The 17,707-nt window shown below is 36.4% G+C and overlaps 3 protein-coding genes across 3 annotated transcripts; all 3 read right to left on the bottom strand.

Annotated features, from left to right (window-relative positions):
* Positions 1–881: 881 nt before the first annotated feature.
* Positions 882–1,637, bottom strand: LOC133838651 (C-type lectin 37Db-like). The gene is made up of 2 exons (XM_062269821.1): positions 1,508–1,637; positions 882–1,452 (listed from the first exon to the last, which is right to left on the bottom strand). The coding sequence occupies exons 1-2, from the start codon at positions 1,596–1,598 to the stop codon at positions 1,016–1,018; spliced, it is 528 nt and encodes a 175-aa protein (XP_062125805.1). The 5' UTR covers positions 1,599–1,637; the 3' UTR covers positions 882–1,015.
* A 1,637-nt stretch (positions 1,638–3,274) lies between these two features.
* LOC133838652 (C-type lectin 37Db-like) lies at positions 3,275–3,903 on the bottom strand. The gene is made up of 2 exons (XM_062269823.1): positions 3,799–3,903; positions 3,275–3,734 (listed from the first exon to the last, which is right to left on the bottom strand). Exons 1-2 carry the CDS (start codon positions 3,887–3,889, stop codon positions 3,370–3,372), a joined length of 456 nt encoding a protein of 151 aa, XP_062125807.1. The 5' UTR covers positions 3,890–3,903; the 3' UTR covers positions 3,275–3,369.
* Positions 3,904–4,633: 730 nt separating this feature from the next.
* On the bottom strand, positions 4,634–5,304 carry LOC133837191 (C-type lectin 37Db-like). The gene is made up of 2 exons (XM_062267867.1): positions 5,164–5,304; positions 4,634–5,098 (listed from the first exon to the last, which is right to left on the bottom strand). The coding sequence occupies exons 1-2, from the start codon at positions 5,255–5,257 to the stop codon at positions 4,665–4,667; spliced, it is 528 nt and encodes a 175-aa protein (XP_062123851.1). The 5' UTR covers positions 5,258–5,304; the 3' UTR covers positions 4,634–4,664.
* Between the last annotated feature and the right edge of the window lie 12,403 nt (positions 5,305–17,707).

Raw genomic sequence — 17,707 nt, forward strand, 5'->3', positions numbered from 1 at the left:
CTCATAGATAATCATACACGTGATGATTGTTCTAGTGACCCTTTCTACTTCAAACACTCATTCAATGCGAAATTAATCAACTCAAGAGTATAATGCTACACTTGTTTTAATGAAGTGATTCTCAAGAATAATTAAATTACTAATTGAGGCACATTTTATATAATAAAGCAGATAGCACAATATAAAAGCTTTGCTATCTAAAATAAATATATAAATTAACTTTGTCACATTAATTATTTTGTAAACTACGCATGATTTTTTAATTACCTCTTTTTTAATTGGTTTAGGTGGGCACTCAAAATGTTAGAAAATTTTTATATGAAATACACCAAAGATTATTTGGAAAGTTTTAGACATTAGGATTTCAATTAAATGAAAAAAAACAATAATAATGGTATTATCTATCTTTGGTAAAATCTAAATACAGTAATAAAAGTTAATCGCATATTTTCTTGGGTTTCGGTTCATTTTCAATATTCTTCATAAAATATTAAAGAATGCAAAGTTGAAGAGAGCGCTCATCAAAAAGATTAGTTTAGATTATATTTAAGAAATTCTTTATATCATTTTTATTGTAATATTACAACAATGGAATTTTTAAATATTATCTTAAGTACTTTTTAAGAATTTTAACCTGGATTTTAGAAAGTCATCTATTTTCTCTGTATAAAATGTATGTGTTTATTTATTTCAATTTAAGATGTCTTTTTTACAAATTCGCAAACACATTTATAGTAGATATTTCAACAAATAAGCTTAAGATGAACTTGAATGTTTAAAAAGACAAGGTTATTCATTTATTCTGCTATAAATTTAATACACATTTATATCGAATAGCTTTTTATGACTATTTTAATTTATAAAGGAAGAAGACTTGTAAATAAGTTTAAAATGACAAACCAAGTCTTACTGGTAATTTTAATCATTAAAAGGTATTTATAGAAATGCGTTTTCATTTTTAACGAGCGAGTCTCGATTTCGTTGTGAGTATTGAGTATTAAGAGTATTCAAACACTTAACAGCCATCCCAGCAGCGAGTATAGTTCTGTCTCTGACAAAGATAATAAGCCTTTTGAGTGCAGACCCAGTTGTTCATACGGAAGGCGCCATCTCTGAGCCACAAGTGCATGCATTGCTCTGTGCCTGGAAAATCTGGTTGTCCAACTGACCAAGAGGTGAAAGTTATAGGCAATCCAGTTGCTAATGAGGCAAACTTGTGGACAGTGACAAGATCATTTCCCGCTATCCAAAACCAATCATTCTCATTGTGTTCTTTTTTGAGATAAGTAGAAATGGCATCCATTTCTTCGGCTGATTCGATATCGGCCAAGTCGCCGCCATATTGTCGACATATATGAGCTGCTTCGAACCAAGTGATTTTAGTCTTTCCCAAGAAGTAATATTTCTCTCCGATTCGGCTATACAATTGAGATTCGCCCTTGTCACAAGTGACTGTGAATTTGGATATCCAGATTATTTATTAAACTCTATCAGTTACATAAATTACCTTGAGTTGTTGGTCCATTGGGATAATTAAAGTTATATGCCAAGGCAAGACTCAAGCAGAGTAAGAATACTGCAAACTGAGAATAACTCATTCTGAAGCGCAGATTGATCAACGACTAAAAACTGCAAAGCACAGCTGTCTTTATATACCTGGGATTTGGCATGTTTGGCATATTGACCCAAGAATAAACTAATATTTATTTGCCTCCGCTAATTAACATACAGTATGCATTATCTGTCTCTCTTTCAAAGAAGTTCTATACGTTATTATTTGCACGTTTTAGCAACGAGTCAAAATTATTTGTGAACGCAGATAGCAAACCTAGCTTATATTCAAGGGGATTTTTTAATGCATAACTTTACTTTAATTGTCATAGGTCGTAAACTAATGAATATACTGTAAAAGTTTTAAGCTTATAATTGATTTAAATAATAATGCAATCATACAAATACATATTTAATATGTTATGTTTGATTTTACGCGCTTTATCAGATATCTCTGACTTATTTATTTATTTATTTAAAATTAAATTAAAGTTAGTAAATGTAAATCATTTTAAATTCACAATTTCGCTTAATAAAATTTAAGTTTAAAGTTAAATTTAAAATTTGAGTTTAAAGTAACATTTTTAAACTAATATAGACATAATAATTTATTATATAGGGTATACGATCTTCAGAATATTCGTATATACGTTCAAAGATTTACTTATTTGGACTTGTGAATAAGCCGGCTTATCAGCAAATATGCAAATGCATGTATACTAGATGTTTTAACAAAAAGGTACGCAAAGAAAGTCTTGGTTGATTAGTTATTCAAATGGAGTATTTGTTAAAGAGTCTTAAATTGCTCTCTAGAAGACAGGTAATGATAAACAAGAATAAAGTACATAAAACAGGTTATGATAAAGAAACAAGGAGATAAATATATTAAAAGTTTTTAAATTAATATTTGTTTATGACAGCTGATCAAATCAAATACCATTTTGAGGAATTGATATTTGACAAAAATAAAATCGTAAAACACTTTTGATAAACAAACAAGTAGGAGAGATAAATTAAGTGAGCTCAAATATTTGGAGCAATTATTATCAAATATTCTTAAAATGAAAGTCCATCAAAGATATGATAGCGCGGACTTTCCTGTATTTGGCAAATATAAAACGCTTTCAAAGTTGTTCATGCGGCAAGTTTTATCTCTCAGCCAGATGTGCTGATATTGATACGATATATGTATGTACTATGTTCATGCATTTTCCATATAAATTATTTGTCAAGGCGCAGCAGATGAACAAATTAAAATATAACATTGTAGAACGTTATTTAATTGACAAACAACAGATAGCAAATGTCCCTGAGTGATGAGGTAAGTTTATTCATAAAATCCACTTCAGAATATCTACTACACATTGTATTCCATTCAAAATATGCAGTAGAGTTAAAAATATTTTTGATTGTCAGCCAAAGCAACTAAGACTAGATTGCAGTAGGCGTTTTTTTTACCATAAAAAAAAAAAAAATTTTTTTTTTTGTTAATTTCTATGATTTTTATTTGATTGCTACCAAGTGTTTAGAAGTAATAAGTAATGTAGTTATTTGCGAGTCTTTTCGAATTTTTTCGATGTTCAGGTTGGAAGTGTTTGTGATAGACAGACTAAATAGTTTAACTAAAAAGCTCAAAATGTGCTTGTTTGTTTAAGTATTTATTTATTCATTGCAAAGTTTAATTATCTAGATTACTCTGAATTTTAACAAGTGTGAGTAAGTATGAAGAGTTTTGAAACACTTAACAACCATCCCAGCACCGAGTATAGTTCTGTCTTTGACAAAGATAGAAAGCCTTTTGAGTGCAGACCCAGTTATTCATTCGGAAGACAAGACTTCACCGCTGAGCCACAGGTGCATGCATTGCTCCGTGCCAGGAAAGTCGGGTTGTCCAGGTGACCAAGCTGTGAAAGTCAAAGGCAGACCAGTTGTTAATGAGACAAACTTATGAACAGTGACAAGATCATTTCCCGCTATCCAAAACCAATCATTTCTACTGTGCTCTTTTTTGAGATAAGTAGAAATCGCATCCATTTCTTCGGCTGATTCGATATCGGCCAAGTCACCGCCAAATTGTCGACATATATGAGCTGCTTCGAACCAAGTGACTTTTGTTTTTCCTAAAAAGTAATATTTCTCTCCGATTCGGCTATATAAATGAGTTTCGCCCTTGTCACAAGTGACTGTAAATTATTATTAGTATAAAATTATGATTATTAATAAATCTGTATTTGATCCTCAAATTACCTTGAGTTGTTAGTCCGTTGGGATAGTTAAAGTTGTATGCCAAGGCAAGACTCACGCAGAGTAAGAATTCTATTAGCTGGGAATAAAACATTCTGAAGCGAAGATCGTTCGACGACTAACATCAACCTGGCGCAACTGACTTTATATACCCAGAATTGGGCATAATGTGAATGTTGAACCAAGAAAAAAACAAATGTTTATTTTCTTCACCTAATGACTTGCGTTAGGCATTATCAGTCTCTCTTTCTCAAATATATAATTAAGAAATTTTTCGCACGTTTAGAATTAAGTGACTGCACGTGACCACGAGATAGCTAAGCTAGCTTATAATTAAGCTTGCTCATTTAAATAAAATACAATTGAAATATGTTTTAGTTGATCAGTATCCATTAAATTAATAATTTCGTCTTTACACACACTTTCTCAGAGAATTCCAAATGAACACTTATTATATTTTTGAATGGTTTAAAGCTCTTAAATGAAAGACAAACTGATCGCATTCAAAAATAAATTTGAGTCAAAAATTTTAATTAGATTACAAAAGAGTACATATAATCCTCGGAATGCTTATTTGCACTTTCTAGTAAGCAAGTTTGCAAATATTATAATGTGATTACTTATGAGTACTAGATGTTTAAATAATGTTCTTGTTTATTTTATGGAGTAGCTGCACCTTTGCTCGAAACTCTTAAATTGCTTTTAAAATAATTTATAGTAAGGAAAAAGGTAAAACAAGTGATTATAAGGAAATAAAGAGATATGTAGATGAAACTAGAATTTTTTAAATCAACCTTCGTTTATAACAACGATCAAATCAAATTACTTTAATCAAGATTAGACAACAGCCTATTTTATTTATATAATATTTAATATACTACATGACAGCGCGGACTTTCCTGTATTTGGCAAATATAAAACGCTTTCTGGGTGCAGACCCAGTTGTTCATGCGGAAGGTTCCATCTCTCAGCCAGATGTGAACACAATGCTCTTGGCCAGGAAAATCTGGTTGTCCAGCTGACCATAAGGTGAATGGCAATGGTAATCCACTTGTCAGCGAGATGAACTGATGATTGGCGACGAGATCGTTTCCTGATATCCAAAACCAAGCGTTGCCATCGTATCCCTTGCCCTTCAGATATTCTGAAATCCTGGTCATTTCTTCGGCAGATTCAATCAATGCCAAATCTCCGCCAAAGCGACGACACAAGTGTGCGGCTTCAAACCAAGTGACTTTGGTGTCTCCAAGAAAGTAATACTTACCACCAACTTTTGAGTACTGTTTAGTCTCGACACAGGAGACTAGATTATTGAAAAAGGGTTTCAATAGTTTAATTCATTTCATTAATATGATATAATACATTTACCATCTATAGTTGGCTTTAGCGTGGCGTAAACCTCAGTATTTGCGAAAACGCAGCAGATGGAGATGGCGAAGAGAAAACACAAAATGTATTTCATTGTAGAACGTTCTTTAATTGACCAACGACTGACAGCAAATGTCCCCGAATGTACTTCACTCATTGACGAGGAAAGTTTATTCATGAAATTCACTAATTGACATTAAAACATTTGCATTTAAACCTCGAATTGAGCAAGGGTCAAAAACACTTTGTTTGGTTTTTTGAATTCTGAAGTATGAGCTTAAAGTAAGATTTTTAATTTTTGCTGCTATTTTTATAGCTTAAAATAGAAATAAAACAAGTAAGAAAGCTACAGTCGAGTATGCTCGACTGTGAGATACCCGCTACCCATTTTGAATAAAAGCAATATATTTTGCGGTATTTTCTCAGAATTTTAAGATTGTTACTACTTATAACATATGTATATGTATTTAATACGTTTTCGAAAACTGTATGTTTTCAAATACATATCAATTTATAGGTGGGCGTGGCAAAATTTGAAACAAACTTGATCTGCGTGCAAGCATAACAAATGCTGTCGAAAAAATTATAGCTCTATCTCTTATAGTCTCTGAGATCTAGGTGTTCATACGGACGGACGGACAGACGGACAGACACACAGACACACAGACGGACAGACGGACATCCAGATCGTCTGGCGTTGACGTGATGTGCATTAGCTATTTGAATTATTCAATCATATCTGGTTTTAGAATTTTAAGATTGTTACTAACATTTTTAATTCATTCGCGTGAATTGATTAAGAATCGGGTGTTTGCGATGACAAGAGTTTAGTATCGATTGCTGCTTTGGAAGTACTAGACCAGGGTAATCTTTTTAGTTGTCTCTAGATTCACTTACTTGGAACTTGCAAAGGTTTTGCACCCTCAGCTTTAGTCACATTTTAACACATGTGTGTTTTGTGCCTTTATTTTTGGGAACTGTCGCAGTTTTAACATGCAACATTCAACATCTAACATCTAACACCTAACACCCAATCCGAAGCCGAAAACTCCAACATCACATCATCCCGATGGCAGTTAGTTTCGTGTAATCCACACCTAAAATCCATGACAGCGTGTCTAAAGTTACACCCAATTTCGACTCGTATTACAAATTAAAATGTGCCGCAACCCAACGCACAAAACAGACAAACACATGGACCTCCATTCCGGTGGCAAAGACAGCATTTTAAACTGATTAGCTGACACCTAACAGTAGCTCCCTCTCCATTCGTGTCTTTGCCTTTCACTTTTGTGCTGCTGTGAATGCCACGGGTCAATGAGATGCTAAGCATATGACAACCCATTGAAAGGATGCCGTGCAACCTTCAAAATAGATTCTTTAATTTTTAAACAAGTCGAGCAACATGAATGGAAAAGGATTTACACAACTTTGCTAGCTGTTTCGCTTTGTGGCTTTGACATTTCCAAGGGATTGATAGATTTGATTTTTTAAAAAAAGGGAGCAGACTCACACAGTTCACTGCACAACAGCATCGCAGGATATGCCCATTCCCTGCTGTCGATGCTGATGCCCATTGATTTATTTCCACTCATTTGTAATTTACGCATAGTTTTATTTTTTTTTTGGGGTTTGCTGTAAGTTTCTTAAAAAACGCCCAAAACTGTCAACAGTTTGTGTCTCAATATATCATACGCCGCATATGATTAATCGCTGGTAATTATCTTGATTAATTGCCTTATTAGAGGCGTTAGTTGCTGCCCGCGTTGCGCGTGAGAAGTGCAACTTAAGTCTGTTGAGCTGTGGCGGCTGCAGTAGATCATGTTTTCATTTTTGGAAAGCGTGCTCTGATTTGTAGCGCTGGAATGGGGAAAATACCTTCTTAAAATAGCTTGATTCCTGTGCAGCATCTCAGAGAGTCGCTCTTTAATTACCAGAAAGCCATTTGGCACAAATGTTTTCCTTTGTTCGCTTGTCCGCACGGCAAACAGCAAGTGAGAGAGTGAGAGAGAGAAACAAGTCCTGGTCAAAGCCCATAATATTTCATTACAAGCTGCGCTTTGCTTTCGTTTTTGTGCTGTGCCATTTGGACGGGCACTTAAAATTAAGCGTGCCCAAATCCCCAAAGACCGCAAGCCCAACATAAACAAACTAACCGAATGAATGCAGCTCTGAATGCTCAGCTTTATCCTTCGGGAATTCGCCGTCTCATTGCGAGGGTGCGACTCTCTCTCGCTCTCGCTTTGGGTGTGTGTTGAGCAGCCGCAATCATAAAAATAATAACCACATTATTGTGTTTAATAATGAAAAATATCATTTTCGGCATAACTTTTGGCTTTTGTTTGTGCAGCGTCCAACTCTCCAAACTCCCCCCCCCCAAGAAGAAATACTGCGAACGCCCGCATTTTGGTTGGCTGCCCTGGAGGGCGAAGCAACCCTTAAATACGCTTAAATATTAACCGTTAGAACATATTTTCTAAATTATGTTCATTTACTTGCTGGTTGCTGTTCCCGCAATCTTCAGATTGAGTGCCTTTTGCTTAAACCGTCGCCGCCGCCGGCAGCCATCAAAAAAAGGGGTGTGTTTTTAGCCGGCATCTTGAGTACCTGCCAAGCCACCCCCTCAATAACTGGCTGAGTGAATGACTGACTGGCAGTCTGAGAGAAGACTTTGTTGTTTTTATTGGCATGTTGACTTTTGAAATTAGTTTTTAATATGCGCAAATACTTTGCATATTTGGCTCAACTTCACCCCCTCCCTCACTTCTGCTCCTTCCTCGACAACAAACTTGAGCTGACTCCTCAACAACTTCAACACAATTGCGCCATGTGTCCTTATCGCTTGGAGATAAAAAACGCAAATATTTGTAAACAACCAAAATGAGATCTACAAAATTCCCTCCCTCTCTCTCTCGCAGCTTGTACATAAAAATCTCTGCATATTGACATCAATAAAAGTGCATCAAGTCGACACTCAAACAAACAACGTAATTCACAATAAATGTGTTTTGAGTGTTCCCGTTTTACTTCCGTATGCCGACTACAACTATTCATTAGCTACCACCGCGGGCTACAAAACCAAACCCGACAAAAAAAACAGAGAAAAGGTTCGAAATGCGACAAAACAGCAGCCGCAGCATCCTCTCAGCCCGCACCCCTCAGCCGGGGGTCCATGTTGTTACCCTTGTTAACTGCTGGAGGCGACAGGCGAGTTTGAGTTTTGAGTGCGTTTGATTTTGCCTTTGGCTGTTTTTTGGGCGGACCATGGAGGTCAACTGGAATAGTTCTATAATGAACAAAAACACATTGTAAATTGTCCTGCACAAGTGTGCCGACGAAGACCTTTTCAAGTGAGCATACACTGAGCGAAAAGTTAGCTGGAGAAAAGTCTCCATATAAATTGTAGTAAATTATATATGCTATGGCCTACCTATTTGCCGCAGTGTATGCCAAACAAAATGTAGCCGAAAGTTGTTGGGCATACAGCTAAATGTATCCTTTGCCTAATGTAAGGGGCAAATTAGCAACAACCAGCCCGGCAATTTAAAACAAAATGAGCCTGGCAAATGTCCTTAACGGCGTCTGCCTTTTACTCTATTACAAAACTTGTCCCCAGACAATTCAATTTTGACTAACCCGACAGAAAGCGACTGAAAAGGACTCTTCGCAATTGCAGGCAACTGCAGAACAAAAGCCAGCACAAATCAGAGCGCGTCTCTCCCCCCTTTTTCTCCTTTCGTCCTGGCCACCACCCGAATTGAATTGAAGAACATGCAAAACTGCCGCCACAGCTAATTTAATAATTTATCATTCTCGCTGCAGGGCAACAACAAAAGATTATTTAAATTCGCAGCTCAGATCGCATCGCTTCGGATCGTGTCAGGGTTGAGTTTAGGTATTGGGATTGTTCGGGCAATAAATGACGTGTTTGCCCGCTGGCAATGCAGGGCAATAATTTAAAAATTTCCACACCCCAGAAGTGGCATGAGTTTGTCGTTGTGTTCAATTATTTCAAAATTAAATGATCTGGCAGAATTCAAATTTTTCATAAAATCTTCACAATTCTAATTGCCGCAACAAATTGCAAAATGCAACGAATTGTAAAGTTCGTCGAGAGAGTTGAGAGAGAGAGAGAGAGAGAGAGAGAGAGATAACCCTTTTTGGAGAAACAAACACTCGAAACAAATTTGTTTACGCACAGTTGTGAAATATTTTGATTTATATATAAAGGCACTCGAAGAAAGAGCTCTCACTCTTTCGCTCTCATTCTCTCTCTCACACACTTGCATATGTATGTTTGTAATCCTTTCGTGCCCAATTCAATTGTTCGATTTGACAAATTGATTTTCACTTTAACCGATTCGCACTGATTGCTTTGGATTCGGCTTGTTTGCTTTGGAAATTGACAATTTTTTTTTTATTCTTTCTTTCTTGTCAATCGTTGTTCGTGTTGTTCTCATTGTTGTTGTTGTTGCTGACTGATTGCTGCCGTTGTTGTTGTTGTTGGTGTCTCTATTTTGCATTCTGAGCCACATGCGCGTAAATATTTATTTAGTTCTGGACACTGAAATCTAGTTACGCTCTTGGGTCGCCTCTCTCCCCTTCGCCCCTCGTCTCGCCCACCATTTAAATGCACGTGAAATTGCTGCTTGCTTTTCGACTTGGCCAATTGCGGCAGCTGTAAAGCCAGACCCAGACTCGATTACCAGATTCAGATTCAGATGCGGTGACACCACAACTTCTTGTTGAAATTTATGTGCCATTGGGCGGACTCTAACCGAAAAAAATTAATTGCTTTTGCAAATAGAGTCAGTGCGCCGCAGTTTGTGGCGACACCGAAATGGCTGTCCCATATAGCTGCTAACTTGGCCTTTTGTAACGGGCAAGAGAGATGCTTTTTTTTCTATCTTTGTACTACATATAAATACACTGTGATTTGGAGAAAAGAAAATTCTTATTAAAGATCTCTGCGTAACTCCTGATAATTTTAAATAGTTTAGTTTGATTTGAGACTTTAATATGAATTTATTTAAGTAATCTTTTATAATTTAATATTGGTATATATTTAATTTAATTTTTATGATCGTTCAGTGAATGAGATTTGAAAAATATCTTTTAAATAGTTGGCACAAATACGAATTTACTTATATTCTATTTTTAACTAAGCAATTTATAATGCGATTCATTAATGATTAAGGGTTAACACTCTTGATTCAATATCGCATTTAACTATATCACATTTTTATTTTCTACAAAAATTATTTTTCAAATTCTTCCAATTATTGTGCACTAAGATTTAAAAGAAAATCCTTGAAATGGTTTTAAATTAATTTATCAACCATAGTTAAGCACAGTTACGTATAATAATTTCATTAATACGAATTCTTTTTACCCAATTTTGGAATTTGTAAGTCAAAAATACATTTGAATATAATTAATTATAGCAGTAAAGATAATTATTTTTAATCTATGTCTCTATGAGATGGCGCAGTACTATAAAATTCAATAATTAATTTATTTCTCCCTATTTTTCTATTTCAGATACACTTCGATTCAAATAACAGACGATTCCTCGGTTTATTTTAAATATCCAAATAAAGCTGATTTTAATTTAATCATTTAAATTTACTTAGTTTTCCAACTTCCTATGCAAACTATTTATAAAGAAAATATTTATTAATTGGATTATTCTTTTATATAAAGTATTTTTGCATTAGAGAAAATCAGATGAATGTTGAAAATACTTTAACAACAATTTTAAAAATGTTTTCTCACAGTGTCGTTATTTTACACTCCATATTGCCATATTTTTTACATCATAGCACTCTAAGCCCGCCATTGTTTTCCAACTAAACGAGGCAATTGCAGGTTGTGTGTCTATGGCCCACATCTCTACCCAGCCTCAGTTCCTGCCACAGTTTCCCTGCTTCTTTTAGCTCTTGTTACCACTTCTAGATCTCCCGCTTCCACCTTTTGCAGGGGGCAGCGAATATAAATTGCGGCTTTATCAAAGCGCACGTCAAATCTCGTTTAAATTAATGAGTTTAAGCGTTGTTTTTTTTAGCGCTTTGCAGTCGCAGTCGCTGTCGCTGTCGTTGTTGCTGCTGTTGTCGTTGTCGTTGTCTTTGTCGCTACATAGTTTCAAATTCAGTTTATTTATGCTTCATAAATTGCCAGAAAAAATGATGGCAGTGCAACAGCCAGTTGTTGGGAACTGGCTGCAGGGCAGGAAGCTGAAGGAAGCAGGAAGCAATTCCGCCAGCTAGCGGCACTAAAATTATGAAACATTGTTTGCCACTTTGTGCTGAAGGCTGAAATCGATTAGAGGCGGGGTGAGAGAGACACTCGAAGGAGTGCCGAGTACTGAGTGTGAAATGAGCAGGCGTTAAGTAGTCATAAGCTGGCGAACGATGCCACCAGAGCCAAGGCCTACAGCACTTAACAAGCAGCGCCCCAAACTCGTCTGCATCGAGTTAATTAAAATGTTTATCGTGACGAAGTGTTGATGCCGGGCAACAACAATAGCAACAACAACAACAGCAACAACATCGCATCGCATCGCGACGCGACGCTTGCAAAGTTATTAAACTTATTGTGGCGTGTAATTAGCTGACGAGCTGTCAACAATATAAGCGCCAGCCAAGATTCTATAGCCTCAGCCTCAGCTTCGAGCTTTGGCTCCAATGTGCCGCAAGCATGGATCATTTTATAGGCATTTGCTTTGTTTGTTCGCCCAAATTGTCGGCTGATAAATCAATCGTGGTTGCGCCTCCGCCAAGGGTTGGTGTTGGGTGTTGATGCTGGTTAGATGGTTTGCTGGTGATGATGATGATGATGGGCTCCCTCTAGCGAAATCCTTTTAACTGAATGGCTGTTTATTTAATTGACTTGTGAGCATCGCATCACAATTTCCTCCCCCTCCACCTCGACGTTCCACACAACAAATTCCATAATTTGCCGTGCCGTGTGTAAATTGCGGTTCCGATTACAGCGGCGCTTTGGCGGCCCTTCCCGGGTTTGGTTTGGTGTTTTGGGACCCGGCGTAACAAATGGCGAACACAATTATGTCACGCCAATCCAATCCTCCTCCTGGGCGGCTTCCTTTAACGTGCATTCCACGCTTTTGTTTTCGTTTCGTGTTACATTCACTCTGCTATATATACCGATTATCTGTAGCTGAAATTTAATAGTCGGAACAGCGAGCCCAAACTTATGCTAGACATACGACATTATGATGTTCTAATGGTCGACCTGTTTTCTTTTTTTGATTGGGTAGGATGGGTACGCAGTAGTTTATATATAGCACATCGGTAATTACATGATATGCGCATTATGTATGACATAAGAGTGCAGCTGTTTCTAAAACAAATACAATATATATTATTAAAACATATTGACACTAAAGAGTGATCTTGTTTCCATAACTGTTAAAAAAAGGCCGCTTTAATATTTAAAACATCCAAAATCCGACTTCATATTTTTGATTAATACATTACACAAATAATCACATGAACATAAACTTTCTGCAATAAAATGTTTACAAAAGTTCGACATATTTCTGAGTATGCCGGTTTCTTAGTATTATTAAAATAAAATATAAAAACATTAATAAAAATCCCATTTTTAGTTTAGCTTAGAGTAAATATATAATATTTACTATTTCAAATTGAATTCATAAATTAGTTTTAAACTATTGTGTATGTATTTTATAGAAATTATTTAAGAAATAACTTTAACTTTACAATGTAGTACTGTATGTTATCGATATATCAAATATAGCAATCGGTTTATTTTAGAATTTGTTCGGTATTTGAACATTTATTGTAAGAATATCGTATAGTTTTGTTATTTTATTGAAATGGGTACAAACGCTTACTGAAATCCAATCTAAGATTCTAGTTTCTAGTCATAGGTGAATTGGCTGACAATCTAGCATATTTGTACTCTATGGAATAATTTGTAGTAGTAATAATAATAATATATTTTAATTTGTTTCTTTTTATCTAATATGTCAAATATTCTTTCCCTTCATCTTTCTTATTATCGAGACAACATAATCTTGCTATCTTTGCCTGATTCAACTTAATGTAAACATTCCTCATTCAACGTTCGCTTATAATAATCTTAAATACCTGTTTCTAAAAGCCAAAGATTAATTTGATGATTTCTTGATATGAGTTTACTTCATTTTCGACTGTCAATTGGTTTGCCATTAATTAAATTAGTTTGCATTTCGGCTTGAAAGTTTGCAGACTTAATTGAAAAATGAGCTTAAGCTGCTAATTAGCATATTACTTGTAAGGACGGGGGAAGGCAGCAGGGTAGAAGAGAGTAGTGTGGGGGGGATTGTCTCATTTGCAATTAGCAGCATAAATGAATCAATTACTCATACTTGAGGCGTGAAATGAAAAGTTTTATATATATTTTTTTTGGACATTCCGAAAAAGTTTTACCTCAGCTGGCGCTTCTGTTTCTGCACTTGCCCCATGGACGCTGCCCTTGAAGTGACCGCTGTTGCAACTCTAATTGGGCACGAACACACACACACGAGAGGGCGGAGAGCAGGACATGCAGGACATTCAGGACATCTGGCCAGTTGCAAAGCCTTTTGGTGGCCGCAACCATGCGTCAAATGGCAAATTGTTTTATTACAGTTTTGCAACAACTTTTGTTGTTATTGTTGTTAATGTTTTTTTCCGTATTTTATATTCTTCTTTTTTACCTCCCACTCGACAGCACAGCACACACTCAATTAAAACTCAAGACCCTTCATAATGCATGCGCCTTTTAGTCTTGATGTTTTAACCTTTATCTCTTCTATTCCTTTCTTCTTCTTTTTTTTTGTTGCGTGTCCTGTCGCTTGGCAGCAGCAGAGAAAAAAAGGATTATTTTGGTGTTTTTTTCGACAAATTTTGCCATGTTTTTCGGTGCTTGGGGGGAAGGAATGACAGCGTCTAAAAGTGTGTAAAGTTTAAAGAGCCTTAAGGGATTATGCGCGGCAAATGTGTTGAAATTCGGGTTCTAATGAAAGAGCAAGTGGCCAAGGCGCAAAAAGGGACGAGAACAAGGGTTTTCTGCAGTGGTTTATGGCTATTTATAGATAAGAAGGTAGCTTCCCGAATTGTTCAAGCCCCAAAACTCAGCACTTTCCACCATTGACTGGGCCACTTATTACTGTCTAGTGTCCAGGTCCAGTGTCCAGTATCCTGTACCCGATGCCCAGTCTGCCGTGTCCATTGCGCCAGCTGCGACTGGGATAAGTGGACATAAGCCACAAAGGATGCCTTTTGCTTGAGCCGTTGAGTAACATTTATAAGAGGCCAGGCTAGACGGGCGTTAGTCGCCGACTGCCAACTAATTCTCTTTTAAGAATTTTGTAATTTCAGTGTAATTACATTTATTTGTTTGCTCAGCATTGACTCGCTGACATTTGGACTCTTTGAACTCAGTTTTTGTTTGTCCAATGCGAAAATCTGTCAACCTTCCTCCCATTTCAAGTGGCAGCTCAAGTGGACTCTCTCTCTCTTAAACATGAGTGCTCGCATTTGTTTGTATTATGACAATGACGCGTGCTCTCAAATATTATTGTTTATGCAGCTTGACGAGGACATGGCCAGTTGGCAGTGCTAGCAAACTAAAGTATGCCAGGCAGTTGATCTTGTTGAAGGATTATTGAGGATCTCAATTATACTGCTTGATGTAAATACGATAAGTCCAAATTGAATTATAAAGTTGTTTTATTTGAATTAAGTTATTAAGCCCATATCGATAAATTGATCAAAAAAAAGTTTTTTAATCACACTCTTTCAGTAAGTGGAAGTTCAAATCTAGATTTCCTTAGATTAATCTCTGTTCAATTTTGTTTTATAGAGAAATTAATTCCATTTTCAAAATAGATCAGTTTGTTGCAACACTAGAAGTTCAGATTATTCTTGGACAGTTTTTATTTGGTATGAAATAATTTTAACAAAATTAGTCAATTTTTGAATAATTTATTTCTCGATAGATACTTAAGTATAAATAAAATAAATCCATAATATATAATTTGAGGTCTACTTCTACACATATTAGGTCGAACTTTTATCAATATTGAATACCCAATATATTATATATTGACAGGCTTATTGCAATTAGTATAATTTAGGGTTGGACTGATTTTGTTTCAGTTCTAGTTAGGTTTATGTTTAGAAAATATTTCTTTAAAAATGTAATCATTTTGTTGATGATTCTATTTCCCTATTTAATAGCCTAGTTTAAACTCCATTAGCTTTAGATTTTACCAATAAATATATTCTTAAAAAAATTACATAATTATATTGAAATAAAAATATTTTAATAATTTCTGTTATTTATTCATTCAACTATATTATGACCTAATTTAAACTTTCCTTAATTCATCAAAAAGATTTTCTATATCTACTCTGTAAGCATTAAAACGATCGTTTACAATTGTTACTCTTTTAACTTGGTTACTTTTTAATGCAATCGCGCTTTCTCTTGAGAAATCTAATCCACAGAATATGCTACAATCTGCTCGGATACACGTGCTCGTCATTCCTCAGCTTTGAGCTCCACTCAGATATCTCATCGCCCATTACAGACAACAACATTAGGAATGCCCCACAGTCAAGCAAGAGCCGAGAGCCCCAAGAAGAAAAAAAAAAAACACAAAAGGCAATCAAAAAAGGCCACATTGGGCGCAAGGAACGAAGGAAAATGAAAAAAAAAGTGAAAGAAAAGAAACGAAGGAAATAAAATAAAAACTCATAGAAAAAAGTTGCAGCTAAGTTTGTACTTTTTATTGTGCTCGTACTTGGTTGCGCCGTGTTGAGGGTAAATTATACTACGTGAGAGTGCACATGCTGAATTTCCCAAACTCTACTTAGTCCTCATCAACAGCAGCAGCAAGTGGAGGAGGAAGAGGAGGCGAGGCGAGGCGAGGCGAGGCGATGGTTTGGTGGTGCGTTACCAGAATCAGATATAAAATACATTTAAAAAAGTAAACTCGTAGGTATTAAAAAGCAGAAAGACAAAGCCAAGTGTAACTAAGTAGCAGCGCAAGAGTGAGGAAAGGAAAAGGCAAAAGGGAGGGGGGGACACTAAGTAGTCAGAAATCGACAAAATGCAACTGACTCTGTGGCAAGTGGCTTACAGCTGATGCTCTGCTGATGTTCTGTTGCCAACCCTGACTATGTTAATTTGGTTGCTACACAAACGAGATTGATTTCGGCATCCGCACACTTGACTTGAGTCGATTTAAAATTTTGCACCACAACAGCATGAAATATTCAAATGGCATTCAGTCACCAACACACACAAACAAACACACACACACAGACACACACAACACACAGAGAGTTCGATTTGTTTTGGAGTGGCTCAAACAAACTGTGAGAGCGCAGAGCAAACGAAGTATCCCAAAGCATTCATCGATAGCAGCAAGGAGCCGCATCATCTGTTGGTCTTAAGTGCGGTTGCAAATGTCAATTGGCCGTTTGGCCAAGAGACCGAAGAACGTCGACTTCGGTAGGACTGTAGGTAGCAGGCTGCATTTTAATTTTCTTTTTTCCGTCCCGTTGCGGCAGAGATTCTTCATGGAGTTGGGCAAACGGCAGCATCGATCTCGTTTTCTTATTTACATTAAAAGCTGTTTGCATTCACTTAAAAGGATAAGCAATGTCCTTTTAATGGGTTTCAAATTGAATAAAGGATTAAGTTGTTAGTTTAAAATTGAATTGCGTGCGCTCAAGTGAAAGGCTAAGACTACGTTACGAGTTCTACAACAGTTCGAGTCGAAAGTTAGGGTTACATTTTCTGATATCGTGACAATTTCACGCCGCACATTGTATGCGTTTCGCATTCGTTTAACGACCGCCCCGAAAAAAACCAATAGAATTGATAACCGAAAATCGTCATGTTGTACTAATTAGCAACGGCTTGCACATTACCAACACCAGGACACAACATAATAGTCCTGACAACTACTGCGCGAATCTCGGTCTGGGGGTTGCCAACGGCAATTATATGGCAATTTTGGGCAAATCAAATGGCAGCGCGCATTGCGTATAGCGGATGGATGTATTGTCATAACGACCACATGCGAGGATTTCATACTTCAATGATGCTGCAGGTGTGTGTGTCAGCAGCGTTGTCCTTTTGCTCTTTTCCTGTCAGCGTAAACTTTAACGAGCACATTAGCAGCAGCTACAATAAGTCACAATCATTTGAGTGGAAAACTAAGTCGACTACAAGTACTTCACAGTAATCTGTACCTCATGCTGGCAAATGAGTCCACTCGTAATTAAGTTTGGTCTGAAAAGAGAGCTTTGCTCATTTTAAAACTGCCAAGTGTTGGGCAGCCAGCGCTTAGTTGTTGTCTCCTTTATATGATAACAAATTTGCTCATTATCCGAACTGGATTCCAGACATTTGCAAATGTCCTGACTGTGGAACTGCCTATTTGTTTTCGGTGTCTCTAGCTGCTTAGTTTTGGTTCGGCTAGGTAAACAACCACAAAGGCGAACAAATAGGTGGAAAGAGGGAA

Source organism: Drosophila sulfurigaster, chromosome 2R (genome assembly GCF_023558435.1).
Source record: "Drosophila sulfurigaster albostrigata strain 15112-1811.04 chromosome 2R, ASM2355843v2, whole genome shotgun sequence".
NCBI classification, from domain to species: Eukaryota; Metazoa; Arthropoda; class Insecta; order Diptera; family Drosophilidae; genus Drosophila; species Drosophila sulfurigaster.